This window comes from Miniopterus natalensis, chromosome 9 (genome assembly GCF_054644295.1).
Source record: "Miniopterus natalensis isolate mMinNat1 chromosome 9, mMinNat1.hap1, whole genome shotgun sequence".
Lineage (NCBI taxonomy): Eukaryota > Metazoa > Chordata > Mammalia > Chiroptera > Miniopteridae > Miniopterus > Miniopterus natalensis.
The window spans coordinates 58,346,582-58,363,204 of NC_142089.1; the positions used below are offsets into that span (position 1 = coordinate 58,346,582).

Below are 16,623 nucleotides of genomic sequence, written 5' to 3' on the forward strand. Positions count from 1 at the left end.
AACTATATATTCCAAAATTCACTGCAGCCTATCTCACAAAAGGAAGACTAGGCAGTTCTACACCACAATGAAATTTACTGCCAGAACAAATATGGACCTTGCAAAGGACACTGTCAACCATGGTAATGAACAAATAAAAAGAAGGAAATTCATGAGACCCAGTTTCCCCCTTCCTCCCAATTTGTATATGATTTGTTATTTATGAAGTAAATTGGCTCTGCAAATGACACAAAAGGGGCATGCTTTAATCTTGGAGAAAGAAAAAATTTAAATGAGAACCCAAAATATGAATGATATAGAATTATATGTATATGTGCCAGATACTTAGTTTTTCTCCTAAATAAAAAACATGCATACATTACACAACTCAAATTTTAAAAATTTCTGATACTTATGGCCTTGACTACCTCACAGTGCCTCCCTTGACTTTGCTTTCATTCTACATATTATGATCACAACTTATTTAAGAAAAAGAATAGGTGTAAGAAGGCGGATGGGAAGGATATGAGTAGAAAGGACAAAGGTTAATACAATTATTATAGGCTATGAATTAGAGTATTATTGCAATTCAAAACAACTAACCCATATTTAAAGATACCTCCCAAATAATAGAGAACATTAGGTATAAAAACTAAGCTGGTTCTACCAGTAGAGGTGGAGGTTCAAAGTGCAGAAGGTGCCTATAACTTATGCAGAGTTAAAGAGACATGAAATAGTAGGATGAGGAGGGGAATGACTCATGAAGAGAGTAAGTCAGCTGACAGTGACCCAAAATAGCAGCAAAAGAAATGGATTATTATTCAATTATGAATCACTTTGTTTTGTATTGAACAATTCTTATTTAATTTTCCTATACACCTTTCTGAATTGCTTTTCATATGACTAGTTACCTTCTCAGCATGCTTAACTGCTCAAAAACAAGTACTGGTAGGAGTCCTTTTGAATAGAACTACCCACAATTCAGAATCACTAGAGTATTTTGTTTCTCCTTTAATCAGAATTTCTAAAAACTCATAAGCTGTCATTTTTTAATTAACCATAGCAAACAGTTTTGCCTCTCACTGATACACACGACCTGTTGCACTCAGGAGAAACACTTCCATGATGAACAGGCTCTTACGCTGCCTGAAAGCTGTCAGTTTGACATCATAGACTGGGTTTTTTGTTAATTTCCTTGATATGATAATTCTTATGGTACTTTGCATGGCAATAATATTTTGGAATAGTTGATCTCTAAGGAAAAATTTTTTAAATCATTAAATAAGAAAACAATCTTACAAGCTGGTTATACCCTTTTCTTCACCATATAATGTTCAAGCCAAATAACAGTGAAGCATTAGCTGTGAATATCACAGCTGACATTGCACAATGCTAAACTGCTCTGTCTTCCATTTCTAGGCAGAGGTCCATCTGCTCCCCCTAGGCTCCATACCTGATAAATCAACTTTTTTTTTTTTTTTTTAATATATCTTTATTGATTTCAGAGAGAGGAAGGGAGAGGGAGAGAGAGAGATACAAACATCAATGATGAGAGTCATTGACTGGCTGCCTCTGCAAGCCCACAAACCTGGGCATGTGCCCTGACTGGGAATCGAACCTAGATCTCCTGGATCCTAGGCGGACACTCAACCACTTAGCCATGCCTGGCTGGGCTAAATCTATCAACTCTTAATCAGGAAGATTCTTTGTCTTCCAATCAGGCAAATCAGATCATCTGTAGGTATGGCCTTTCTGGATTACTGAAAAAGTAAACTCATACCTCACCCTAAGGACACCTTCCTGAAGAAGGGCCTCCACTGATGTTGCATTTTACTTATCTTTTCTACTTTTATCAGAAGCTCCTTTACCAGTTAGGATTTAGTTTTTGATTCAAAGGTTGTGGCCACTAGATGTGTCCTTGTGCAACTTAACGATCCTTCCTGTGCCTATGTTACCTATGAAAAGTAGAAAATAAAAGTACTTAGAGCATTATGAAGAATAAATGATATATAGCACCTGGCCAGAACAGTGGTTCCACTGGCAGGGCGTGTGGAGAGGTGTGGAGTGATGAGGTCAGAATTAACTGGGAAGGAAAATGGAACTTCAAGTGATGACAGTAATGTTTTATATTTGATAAGGATTTGGGTAATACACCTCTATCCATTTGTTAAAAATCAGTGATCGCTTTAACATCCTTTCAATTTGGCTGTACGTTTGAAAATTTTCACAATACAATGTTAGAAAAGAAAGCACCCTGGTGCAGAGAGCACATAACTATGCTAGGCTGGCGAGGGATGATGAATAGGAGGTCAAACCACTGAATGGACCAGATTTCATCAAAAGGGAAGCAAACTGCTACCTCTCTCATGTACTTTTCATAACAAATCACAATTTACTTAAATTTTTAAAAACAAATTCTCCGTCATTTTATAAAAAGTCAGTTACTTTCATTTCTTTTATTTCTAAAAAAGAAACAGATAAACAAGTGATTCGTGTAGTTAACAGACATGACACACAGGGAAAGCAACTATTAGAACAGAGTGGGTGAAAAAGAAGGTATAAAGCAAATATAATTCTAGTGTATGACACATCTCCCTCAAATAGTTTTCTATTTCTTGAACACCTCTAATGATGCACTACTGAAAACAAATCCCACATCCTACACTTTATTCAAAGGTGCTGTTAACAGGTTTTAGTGCTGAAAATGCTTCAGTTTGTCGTGTCTGATGAGGGGACTTCAAATTATCAGATGGTTTTATACATCTCAGACTGAAATCATGACTTGGAGGTGGAGGCAGCTGAACAAGATACCCAAGTATATGTTGAGCTCCAAAAGATTAGTTGACTTAGGGCTTCAAACTTACCTACCTACCAGGTCTATGCACTGCTTAGAGCAAGAGAGCAGAAGTACAACAGGAAAAAGAAAGGGAAGCTGGATGTGGGAATTAACTTCAGAGTTCAGAATAACTGTTCGCACTTTCTCCAGCCTCTGTGGCTGAGCAAGATATGAAACACTAGCATAAGTAGATATTGATATGAAAATCTGAAACACTCCTTATGTATTTTGAATATACTCACAGTTTCTTTTTCAAAAAATTGACTTACTTGATTGTCACTTTCATTATCTTTGATAACCAAATACCTCAATAAATTTAATGAAGCCATTATCCTGTTAATTAAAAATATAGAATTTGTTACTCATAGTACAGTTTTAAAAAATCAACAGCTATTTCAATGAATAAAGTAAGCTAATACCTAGGGTATATTTGTATAATTATGTTTGCCTTTAAAAGTACAATTGACCCTTGAACAATGCAGGGGTTAGGGTTGCCAAACTCTGCACAGTTGAAATCTGTGTAATTACGTATCCTCTTTACCATAGCTTTTGGAGAAGTAGTAACTCATCACTCCTGTTCTCCAAGTTCACAAAATACAGCTGTGAAAAATACTATTCTTTTCTTCCCCCAAGGAAGCCTTGTTATCCTTAATATTTATCATCTGCTGCTTCCTGAACTTTAAGTTTCCTTTTATAAATGCTTATAATCATTCCTCAAAATCCACTCAAGTATAATGAAAGTGCGATTACATGCTCTATATGAAAAAACGTGCTAGAAAACAAAATAAAACCTAAACCCATACGCTTTGTATAAGTTGTACACGTGAAATGCCTAATTTTTAGTCAGCAATGCTGTAGTTGTAAATCTCTGTTAACTGTACTGAAATGCTAGGTATGTTACAGGTACAAAATAATACAGTTGGTCATACTTCTAGAAAGGATTTTTTATTATGTTTTTACATAGTACCTAATTAAATATTAAAATCTTTATGTAATTTTAGGAATTAACAATAGATCACATAAAATCATAGGAAAATACAGTTTACTCTCAGTTTACTATGTGAACCTTAGTAATGATCACCTCACCTATCTGAGTTTTGCAGTAGATCTGATTCAGCACCCTCTGGGAGAAAGAGTACCAAATCTAGAAGGGAAATTAGCTGTGGTCCCGTAAACCATTTGTTATGTGTTCTCTGTAAAGCAAAAGAAAAACTGAGAGAGGTCTTAATAAATGTGTTTTCTAACATCATGATACTACAAAAAGAAACTATTACACATTTAAAATACATATTTTTTAACTTTAATTTCCATTCTGTCCTTTACTATTTCCAGACACCTAGAACAAACTGCCAGTTTGTGAACACTGGTGCATTCTTTCTCTCTTTCTTTTCTATATGGAATCACTGAGTATTCACAAACAGATTAGACTTCAGTTTCCATTACTATTTCAGAAGCAAAACAAAAAGAAGTCGTGTTATCAGCATAAAGAACACAATTTAAATCTATAATTAAAGAAGTTTCAAAATTAAGGTTTTAAAAATACAAACAGTGGAAATGAAGAAAAAAATACCCTAATACTAGAAATAGAAAAAATCCATAGGGCAAAATCCACATTAATGTATTCCACAAATAAATATATCCTACAAAATAAATAAATTGATAATTAATACCTTAGCTATGCTCTTACCTTTAATGATACGTCAATTTGATTTTTGATATTTTGAATAATGAAGGCCTCCACACCTGAGTGATTACTTGTACTCAATAAGCACCTTGAAAGCAAAATTACAACACATTTGAAATTCTCCTGGACTATATTACAATGATGACACAAATTTTACAAATTCAAATGGGCCATGTGTTATTTCTAGGAATACACAAACCAGTGAAGACAGTCAGCAAGGTGGTTAACCAATTACAAAGTCACCTATTACGGTTATTGCTCTGACTAGTAAATTCTATTTTAACTGGATTTTTCCAACAAGAAGCTTCTATCAAATTGAATTTGAAACTTTTTATGCATATATTTGCAATGATTTAATATGGCAAGAATGAGCACTAGTATAATTACCTAGAAACTCCCCAAATTATTCCCTGTGAAAGTAACTAGTCTGGTTAGACTAATTTAATTGCAAAGAAAGGAAACTCAATCTGACTAGCTTAAGGAAAAAGGGGGATTTCTTGGTAGGAATACAAAAATTGAGATTTCATAAACCTGCTTTGAATCTATCAATAGAAATGAAGAAAAGACGACTTCCTAGCACTTTAACAATGCCCAAAGCTGTTTTTAACTTAACTGATTTTTATTACCTAGGTGTCAATAAAATAAGTTCTGCAGGCCAAATTCAGCATGCTGACTATTTTACTGGAACCTTCACTACAAAGACAAAATTGAGCAGTTGAAATAGAGACTGGCACATAAAGCCTATATTTACTATTTGGCCTTTTACAGAAAATTTGCTTTTTTTTTTTAATTTTTTTTTGGGGGGGGGGGAGAAACATCAATATGAGAGAGAAACATTAATTGGCTGCTTCCTCCACGATCACCAGCTGGAGATCAGGCCCACAACTCTGGCATGTGTCCTGACCAGGAATCGAACCTGCCACCTTTTGGTGCACAGGATGATGCTCTAACCAACCGAGCCACACTGGTCAGCGCAAAATTGGCTCTTCTTTAACTCAGAAAGTTACCTTTCCCCTCAAACAGCACTATTAATAAGTTCTACTGTTAACGTACAGTGAATAGTCTATCAATGACTCCAGAGCCATTAATTTCAACTGTGAATAATGGAAATTATTGACATATGTAAAGATCTAGCAGGAGCCTTATCAATCCGTTTACTCTTTTAAGTCTTCTTTGGTTTTAGAGTAATTTAATTAACTGAATAAAAAATATATTATTCATGTAATTATATGTAAATATATATGTATCCGTAATATTTAATTAACCCTTCTCTCTCCATCAGATACGAGTATTATAATATGTCATACAAGTGGAGATGAATTACACATAAAACATACTGAAATACTGCCCAGCCAGGCATGGCTCAGAAGTTGAGCATTGACCTAGGATCCAGGAGACTGGGGTTCGATTCCCGGTCAGGGCACATGCCCGGGTTGCGGGCTCGATCAATGACTCTCTCATCATTGATGTTTCTATCTCTCTCTCTCCCTCTCCCTTCCTCTCGCTGAAATCAATAAAAGATGTATTAAAAACAGAACAAAACAAGACCAAAAAAAAAAAATACTGAAATACTGTAACCTGGAATAATTAAATGGCATTAATTTGGTTTTCAATCAACCACACACTTCACAATTAACCAGTCTTGTATGATACATACCTAAATAAGGTATATTTGCCTTGAAAATCCAACTTGTTAATATACAGCTGAAGCATAGCCAAACCCTTTTTCCTCTAAAATAGAAGAAATCATATTGTTAAATAAACTGAATAAAGATTAAATTGTTTATTAAAATATCTCACTGTAACTCATTATTTAGTCCAAAAACATTTACATACCAATGTCTCATCAGGGCAAAGCGTCATTACTTTGACTAAGCCCTGGAAATAAAAAAAAATTGTTAATTCAGATGTGACTAGATTACATTGACCACAAAGAAACAACTATATCATCAATGGTAGATACTAAAAATTCAGAGAAGTGAGAGTAGGCAATTTAAAAATGAATTTTCCCCCAAGCCTTTCATTCCACTGTTATGTCTATAGGAAGCTAAGTATAACCTATTTTGAAAGTGATATTCAGTGGGGTGTTGCAGAGTTGAAAATTTAGAAGTGAATGCTAATTTTCAATTATGTCTTCAGTGGTCAAAACACGATACCAAACATGCAGAAATATAATCCATCATTAAAAATATTTAGGCTTAGCCCTTGTCGGTGTTCTCAGCGGTCAGAGCGTCGGCCTGATGACTGAAGGGTCGCAGGTTCAATTTCCAGTCAAGGGCACAGGGTTGTAGGTTTGATTCCAGGCCCTGGTTGGGGCAAGTGTGGGAGGCCACCAATCGATGTGTCTCTCTCACACTGATGTCTCTTTCTCTCTCTCTCTCTCCCCCTCCCCACTTCCTTCCCTTCCACTCTCTAAAAATCAATGGAAAATACCCTTGGGTGAGGATTAACAAAAACAGTATTAAAAAATAAAATAAAATTTAGGCTTAATGTACTAACAAAAGCCATGTTTTTCTATTTAAATGGTGGAAGAACAAGTCTCTACATTGACATCTAAAGACCTACTTGGCTGTGACAACAAACAGAACTAGGCAAAATATATCCTAGGAGGAAAAAATAAAATTTTTTTTAGTAAGGAGTCAACGCATGCCTTGATGAAGCCCTGAGGACTTGAATTGTAATAAAAGTAAAGGAGCTTCATTTTCCAAGGTCCCTAAAGAAACAAAGTGTTAAAGAAGAAAGTTATGTTCTTCCACTAGATGCTAATGCTGTCAACTATGGTAGGCACTAGCCACATATAACAAATTTAAGTTTAAATAATTTAAATTACATTAAATTTAAAATTTAGTTCCTAGTCATACTAGCCACATTTCAAGTGTTCAGTGTGGCTAGTGGCTTTCATACTGTCCCGTATAGATAACATAGCACTTTCACCATCGCAGAAAGTTCTATTGGACAGCATGGCACTGAAGTTTTCAGAAGATCTGTATGGAGAAGGTAGGAGAGGAGTTTGAAAAGACCTTTGCTTAAACTCAGAACAGGGAAGGGGTTATTTTTAAGATTAGAATCCACATTTCACTTACCTGCGGTACAGTAAGAAAACTCTTGATTTCTAAGTACTGGTGAAGTAGACTGTTGTCTTCCATTCTCAACAAACTAGTCTCCAAAAGATCCTACAAATTAAAATATAGTCATAAGTACAGACAGGGGTGGGCAAAAGGAGATTTACAGTTGTGTACACAAAACAGAGTTTACTCTTGTATTATTATTTATTTAAATTAAGAGGAAGGGAGGAGGGGGGAGAGAGAGAAATATCAATGATGAGCCTCCTGCATGCCCCCAACTGGGGATTGAGCCTGCAATCGAACCATGATCTTCTGGATCCTAGGTTGATGCTAAAACGCTGAGCCACACCCAGCCGGGCTTCTTGTATTATTATTATTCATTAATTATTGTATTATTTACTTGTATTATAACTGTAAACCCACTTTTGCCCACCCCTGTATATGGTAAAGCCAACAGCTGTATTTGTTGACATGACTATGTAATTAAATTATGATGGGTACAAACAAATCTTACCAGTCCTTTGGAGAAAACAGACTCTTCTGTTCTGGAAGAGAATATTAAAATTTACTGACATGATTTTCTATATTTCTTTAGAATGATTCTTCATTTTAGGAAAAATAAACCAAAAACTGAAATTTAAACACCTTAAAAATATGTATCATTACGGAGAAATTCTGATAAAAAAAGCAGTCAACATTCTTAATCCATCTTTGTTTTGATTTGGTTACTGACAGCTAAACATGACCCAAACCAGCCCACTCAGGGCTCATTTCCTGGTATCAAACCAATAGATCTTCAAATAGTAAGTAGTAAGATATCAGTTATACCTGATACAGTATATTGTATTTAATTTGGTTAATCCATAAAATCTTTCCGTTCTTTTTATACAAAAAAGTAAATGCTTTTCATTTTTGATAATATTTTTAAAAAGGTTTACAATCATTGTTAACTAAATATTTAACAATTGTGGCAAAAAAAGTATCTCATGCAAGTAGTCAGGAGTGTTATGTTTTCAGCTCAGCGACTAAACAGTTTGGAAATCTTAAGAATATAGACTTAAGATTTACATATTCTCATTGTATGAATATAACAAAAACTAAATAAAAAGAATGTAAAATCATTAAGACATACATAATACAGTAAATTTAGAGTTAACAACCACTTGGGCCAGGAGACCCTTGGAAACTCCTGCCTTGTAGGCTGAAGCTTGGATATTTGCCATGTTACAAATTTTCCTTCACCTGGGAAGAGATGGGGTTAACTGTCACTAGTGTTCCTAGAGGATAGTACTGAAAGGCCCTGACCTCAAGAGATACTTTAAACATGATATAGGAGAGGAAACAAAGCATATAGAGTTCTGCAAAATTCTTAAATATCCATTACTTTGTAATTTTTTAAAAGAGAAAGTCTTGCTGCTTAGTGTCTCAAATGAAAAAAGTTGAACATTACCACTGTCAATAATCTTAAGTTTTAACAGATGGACTCCAGACACCCCCTTCCTTTTGAAGCAGTTCAGATTGTATCCATGAAACAAAAACAAGGATTAACTGATTTTACTGACCACTCTTCCTTAGATGGAGGAGACTATAGTGGAATAGAGGTATTTTAAATTACCAACTTTTGAAATAAGGCAAGAAACCTCAGAAGCAGAAGACTGGAAATCTCCTTATAAGACATTATTTTTATATTATCTTGGATTTAAAATAAAAGATTTTGATGTATAACCTTTGTGAGTCATTTCTGTTTCTGTTGTGCATATTTGCTTCACTGTTTTATAAAATAACCAATTAATTAATTAAGGCCTGGCAAAGAGAAGGTACTCTCCCCTGATCTTGACAAAGGACTATTCTGGTACTACTACTTAATTCTGAGATGCCATGCAAATGATCTTACCTTTGCAGAAAGACTTCAATATGCCCCATATTAAACTGCAAAAGGTATGATGGGCTAAAAGAGAAAGAAAAAAACCCCACACATACACACATGTGTGTGCACATATTTTTAGAAATTTTACATACATACTGTTATGGTTCAATTGTGTCTCCCTCAAAAGATTCGTTGGAATCCTAAACTCCACTACCTCTACCTCAGCATATGACCTTATTTAGAGATAAGGTCTTTTTTAAAAATTGGGGTAGGAATAGGCAGAGGCAGAGCAGGAACCCCCCACTCTGGAGGTAATCAAGTTAAAATTAGATCATTAATGTGAATCCTAATTGGATATGACTGGTGCCCTTTTAAAAAAGGGAAATGTGGACAGAGACATGCAGACAGGGACAGTGACATATGAACACGGAGAGAGAAGGGAGTATTACATCTGCAAGCCAAGGAACATCAAGGATTGCCAGCGAAACAACAGAACCTAGGAGAGGCATGGGACAGATTCTCCCTCACAGCCCTCAGAAGGAACCAATCCTGTTTTTGGCCTTCAACTTCTAGCCTCCAGAACTGTGAAACAATAAACTTCTGTTTTTTTAAGCTATCCAGTTTGTGCTACTTTATTATGGTAGCCCTAGCAAACTAATATACATACTTAAGTCATTTTGGTGGTAGAGTGTAATTAAGAGTATAGGCTCTGGGGTCAGATAGAACTGTTTGAATTCTACCTATCCTGCTAATTAGCTGTATGGTTTTGGGTAGTATTTTAACTTGTTTAAGCCTGGTATTTTCATCTATAAAATGAGATAATGCTCTATTTCCTAGGATTAGTATACAGATTAGGTAATGCACACAAAACTGTCAGCATAGTGTTTAATACACGGTGAACATGCAAGTGGTGGCCATTATCGTAATCTTTACATACAAATAAATCTGGGGTACATTCGTACATAAATATACAAATGTACACAAAGGAATACACCCAAGGCCTGCAAGGCATATACATAATCCTAATTATGGACCTTAATGCCCAAGAGATATTACATTATAAAATTATATATTTATTTTAAAAATAATTTGGATAAACTTTATGGGAAAAGGACAAGGTCAAGCTAATTATAATAGGAAGATTCAACCTAAATTGGGTGGTGAAAGGAGGCTTTCCTTAGAAAGTGACATTTAAGGATAAAGATGGTTCTAAGCATCACAAAGGCCCTGCAGCAGGAAGGTTCATGACACATGGGAACAAGAAACCAAAGGGTCTGTTACTGGAGCACAGTAAACAAGAAAAAGGTGGTAGGGGGTGAACCAAGAGAAGTAGGAGATCATGCAGAAGCTTGTTTCACGTGAAGGGATTTAGACTTTATTCTCAGAGCAATAAGCAGCCACTGAAGGGTTTTCATTAGGGGACTGATAAATACCCACTCAGGATTATATCAATAATTCAGTGAAAAGACGATGGTGATTTAGACTCCCCCAGGGGTAACTGGCCAGTTCCCTCCCTTATAGTTCAGGGTGGTCCTGACAGCTTCAAAATCAAGCCCAATTTAACACTTTCTCGCTCTCCTCGCTATCATTCCCATACGTCTATTTCAACAACAGCCCCACCCCATTTTCACCACTTAACTACTGACTTTAACAGATTACAGGCAGTATTACTTAAAATACAGAGGGCTTTTGTTTATACTTCATTTAAAATGTATCAGCAAACTAATAAACATAGATTGGACATTGGATAAGTGAGTGTGATGATACTCCCTTTAGAATACATGAATAAGCCAAACACTACCTCCTACCTTAAGACCATGGGCAGCTGATCGATGCTGATGCCCTGTACAAACACCAGGTATGCCAGAGAAGCCAGAGAGTCTGCTACTTGCTTGTCTTCTTCTTCCTCAAATTCAAGATAGTCCCAAGTCCTCTTTTTCTTTCCATGATTAAAAATCATTTTGGGGAAAGGGTAGCCAATTGCTGATAAAAAACCCTGTGTGAGATGGATAAAAAAGGAAAGCTATAGCAGATAGACTCTAGTGTGCCCCTGCTCCATTCACATCCCACACATATCAACACCCCTTGAGTGTGGGTGGGACCTGTGAGAACTGCTTTTAACTAAAAGAATACAGCAAGATGCCTCCCCGTTATTGGCTTATGTTATATGGCAGAAGTGAAGGAATTTTTGCAGATGTGATTGAGGTCCCTGTGGTCAGTTGATCTGGAGTTATTGAAAAGGGAGACTATTATTGGTGGGCCTGACTTAGGTAGATGGTTTTAAAAACAGGGTCCAGGCCCTCCTTGAATCAGAAACTCACCGCTGCTGGCTTTAAAGAACTAAGCTGCTATGTTAAGAGAGGGCCTATGGAGAAGGCTGTGTGGCAAGGAACTACAGGCAGGAGCTGAAAGTGGTCCCTGGCCAACAGCCAGCAAGAAAATGGGGACCTCAATCCTATAGCTTCAAGAAAGTAAATTTTGCCAACCTCAAAAAACTGAGTAGGAAGATGAAAAAGTTCTAGAGATTGATGGTGATGATGGTTGCACACCAATGTGAATGTACTTAATGCCACTGAACTGTATACTCAAAAATAGTGAAAACAGAAATTTTATGTTATATACATTTTATCACTATTTTTTTTAAGTGCTTCAGAGATTTTTGAGAGCAATCTAGAAATGTGAGACACATATCATGAAATGACAATGACTCAGATGAAGAATACTCTAGGAATAATGCTCCACTGACCACTGTCTACCTATACACAGAGTGAGCACAGGAACACTGCTCAGTGGCAGCAAAGGTTGAGGAAATGAGGAAACATTGCTGATATCTCAGGTTATATGGGCTCTTGTATCATAATAGAGAAGCATTTCTGCATGAGTGGCTAGGACTACAGTTTTACCTTTTTTATTAAGGAGAGAAAAAGAGACTCAGAAAGTATACAGTCACTCCTATGCCTCTTACACTATTTCTACTTCTGGTATACTAGAAAGCACCGGACCTTCAGAATCTAAGGCAATTGATTATAGAGTTTTGGATCTACCACTTACTAGCTGTGAGACACTGAATGTGTTACCTAACCTCTCAGTTTTCTTATCTGGAAAATGACATAATACATATTTACTAAGAAGCTCCACAAAAAAAGTACAAGAAAGTTAAGGTCACAACAAACTACTAATAGAAGTTAAAAGGGGATGACAAAAATAGCTAAATCGGAATGAGCACCTTCCACATATTCACTTATTTATTCAACAAATGCTTGAGTACTAGGCATTGGACTAGACATAGTTGGGGATTATAAAGACACATAAATCTTCTCCATCCTTCAGGGAGTTAAAATCTGCTGATCCCAGATGGCTCTTAAGTCATTTCAGAACACAAAAAGGAAGCATGGAAAATCATCCCGTCATAAGAGACTGCTATTCAGCTACCAGATGCTAAATATACATACTGCTGTACTGATTTTCAAAGCCATGCATTCTTGTTACAGCTGTAACACAAAAAGGTTCCTGTGTTCAGATTCCAAATGTCCTCTTAATCATGAAGCTCCATTTCTTGATTCAGCTGATGATGCTACATGTGTTTTCTCCCCAGAGTAAGGTTAGCCTATTTGAAAATCATCCTATGCAACCAGATTCTACAGTGCTGCTCTGGATATCTGGGGTCTCCCTGTTGTCCAAATCAGGGCCTTCACCATCTATCCACATACCATCCGGTAGGCTTGCTCAGACCCAGGACATACTTGCCACTCTGCAATTTTTCATGGTAGCCTCTGCCCTTTCAGAAATGTTCCTATGCCGCAGCCTTTGGGATATTCAAGCAGTTCTATACCAAAATAAGCTGTGCCAAAGGAGGGATGGCTGAGGCCATCAATCTCAAGTATGCCACACTTAGCTGAGCACAGAACAGAAGGCACCTCCTCACCTCATCTCTTACTCTGATTTCACCTCTACTTCTTGACTACTTTGTGCTTCCTCACTGCTGGCTCTTTCTACTCATAATGCTCCTTCCTTCCACTGTGACCTTAGTATCTCTCTCCTACCCCTCAACCTCTGCACAGGATGTTTGCTCTAGCTCACTGATTTAATTAAACTTGATAGTTCTGGTGGGAGCTGCTTACGCCTCTTACATCGCAGAGCCAGGAAAGCAGCAGTGGAGAAGAGTGGTATGGGTAGAGGCTTACTATGGGTTCTGCCAGCACTCAAGGAAAAGCACATTCTTCCTTTGAGGCAGATACCATACTGCCCTTTATTTGTCCTTTCCTCATGCTGACATCCTGGTCATTTCTGAACATGCACTGAAAATTTTGGTACCTGCTCACAATCTCTTTCTCTATCCAATTCCTGCTATGACTCTGGGAAAGCTGAATGTTCATGTAGATAACTCTCCTAACAGGCCAGCCTCATGGTTCTTGATTTCTAAATTCTAGAACTTCTGATCCATTTTGGCACCTAAATCCATCCTGGATCTCTGTCAACATTTGGAGCTATTATTCCATATTAGATACCTGAATTCCAGCATCTCATTTTCTTTTTCTTTTTTTTTTTTTTTTGTTTAAATTTTATTTTTGTTTAAAATATTAGATGTCCCTTTTTCTCCCCAATGACCCGTTCCACCCTGTCCCATCCCCCTCCCCAGTCCCTCTCCCCACCATTGTCCATGTCCTTGGGTTGTGCATATATGCATATAAATTCTTTAGTTACTCTCTCCCCCTCCGCCCACCCGCCCTCCTCCATCCCTCTGACATTTGTCAGTCTCATCTATGCTTCCATGTCATTGAATTTATTCTGTTCATCAGTTTATTAAGTTCTTTAGATTCCACGTATAAGCGAGGTCACATGATGTTTGTCTTTCACTGACTGGCTTATTTCACAGCATCTCATTTTCTGACCACACCCTCTTATCTCCTTTCCTATCAACCTGCTTTTCTCCCTCCAGTCCTGCGATCCCTTCATTTTAATCTATCCATCTGCAGCTTCCTAATTCCCTTTCTTTCCCTATCCAACCAATGTACTATTGGTCATTTGAACTATCTGCAACCTCTATTTCCTTTAGCTGCATCTATCCAATAAAATGCTAGCCTTGGAAAAATAGCTATACTCTACCTTCTCTACTTCCACGCCCAGGCAGCTGCATGTAGAAAATCACACACAAAAACACAGCTGAGTGCTCAGTTCTAACTAATGCCTTCCTGGTCTTCCACCGCCTCTCTCCTCAGTGTTCCAAACCTTTAACACTTTCCTGAAGCTCCTTATTCAACCCCCACTTCTACTTCGTTATTCTTAAGAAATCTTCACCTTGCCTGGCCAGGCGTGGCTCAGTGATTGAGCGTTGACCTAGGATCCAGGCAATCAGGGTTCGATTCCTGGTCAAGGCACATGCCCGGGTTGCGGGCTCAATCAATGACTCTCTCATCATTGATGTTTCTATCTCTCTCCCTCTTCTTTCCTCTCTCTGAAATCAATAAAGATATATTTTTAAAAATTTAAAAAAAAGAAATCTTCACCTAGGAATCTGAGGCCAGTGGGTCTGATTCCCCTCAATTACAATATTACATCCCTGCTACAAATTTCTCTCCATGCATACCCATCCTTACCTCCTGTCCTTGATCCCATGCCCAGCCACCTGCTCTCCTCAAGCCACATTTCTCAGTTATCCCATAACCGTTCTCTTTCCCCCACTGGCTCCCACCCCTTCAGTCTATAAACGTGCTCAGTCCTCCTATGTCTTCTAGCGGTTGCTTCTCTTCCTTACTCTTCCAGTGCTTTTAAAGGATAGTTTATACTAGTATCTCCTTTTTCTCATTTTTCATGCACTCTTTTATCCGCTCTGCTGATTTCTGTTTCTAATACTCCACTCAAACTGTTCTCGCTAAGATTACCAATGCGATCTTACTTCCTAATCCGACGGATGCTTTCCAACTCTTACGTCACCGGCTCTTTCTGTGGCACTTAACAGTATCAATCACTTTTTTCTTCCAGAAACTCTGCTACCCAGTTTCTGGAATATTTCTACCACCTCTTCCATCCTTCCTCCTTGGTCTCTTTGTTGGGCTCATCTTAAGTGCTGGTCCTCTGCAGGGTTCAGTCCTGAGCCCTTTTCTCACACTGATGTGCCCCTTTAGGTGATCTCATCTACTCTTAATCAAAATTTACTCCTTATATATGTATGTATATATATGTATATATATATATATATATAAAATAATTATTTTTTTAAATATATCTTTATTGATTTCAGAGAGAGGAAAGGAGAGGGAGAAAGAGAGCTAGAAACATCAATGATGAGAGAGTCATTGATCGGCTGCCTAGCCTGCAACCCGGGCTTGTGCCCTGACCGGGAATCGAACCCCGATCGCCTGGATCCTAGGTCAACGCTCAACCGCTAAGCCACGCCCAGCCAGGCATGTTAGGTATATATTAAGAAATTATTGCTAATCTTCTTAGGTGTCATAACAACACTGTGGTTATGTTTTTTTAAAAGTCCTTACCAATTAGAGAAGCATACTTAAAGACTGTGGATGAAATGACGTATCTAGGACTTGCGATAAAACACTACAGCAAAAAAAGAGTGAGGGTGAAACAAGAACGGCAAAATGTTTGGCAGTAATTTAAAGCTGGGTGACGGGTACGTGAGGGTACATGACACTGTTCTCTCAACTTTTCTGAATGTTTTAAACGTTCTATAATTAAAAAAAAAAAAAGTTTTTTAAAGCACAAAATCCGCCTGCTCCTTGCTCTGTATTCTCTATTTCAATTACTGACACTGTCATCTGCCCGGTTTCCTAAGCATGAACCTTATGCATGACTTAACCTTTTTACTATTCTTCTAAATCAAATCAATGACCAAATTTTGTTAATTTTACCTACTATTAATTCTCCAGTCTGCCCACTCTTGTTCATCTCCACCACCATTTCCATACTCAGGCTCTCATCATCCTTACTTAACTCCAAAAAGATACCTAACTGGCTTCCCTACTTCCAATCTTATCTCAAGTAAGTTAATCCTCCGTTAAAGTGATGAATACAAAACACAATTTGATTACATCACTCCCAGGCTTAAAATCCTTTAACTGTTTCCAACTTTCATAGCCATCTCTCAAAGTTGGGTACATTTTTCTGATGGCGTTTACACTGTATCCAGAGAGTATACTGTACTCTGTCTAGCATGGGCAACAGTGAAGAAGCTCAC

The 16,623-nt window shown here is 37.3% G+C and overlaps 1 protein-coding gene across 1 annotated transcript in view; it reads right to left on the reverse strand.

Moving 5' to 3' along the window:
- GLMN (glomulin, FKBP associated protein) overlaps positions 1–16,623 on the reverse strand; it is a 29,508-nt gene that overhangs the window by 5,053 nt on the left and 7,832 nt on the right. Inside the window, exons 7-15 of the mRNA XM_016197190.2 lie at positions 11,240–11,427; positions 9,459–9,512; positions 8,079–8,109; positions 7,583–7,672; positions 6,336–6,377; positions 6,157–6,230; positions 4,503–4,587; positions 3,902–4,008; positions 3,085–3,148 (exon numbers count right to left, since the gene is read on the reverse strand). Coding sequence (XP_016052676.1) covers positions 3,085–3,148; positions 3,902–4,008; positions 4,503–4,587; positions 6,157–6,230; positions 6,336–6,377; positions 7,583–7,672; positions 8,079–8,109; positions 9,459–9,512; positions 11,240–11,427 — 735 coding nt within the window. The remainder of the gene's footprint in view (positions 1–3,084; positions 3,149–3,901; positions 4,009–4,502; positions 4,588–6,156; positions 6,231–6,335; positions 6,378–7,582; positions 7,673–8,078; positions 8,110–9,458; positions 9,513–11,239; positions 11,428–16,623) is intronic.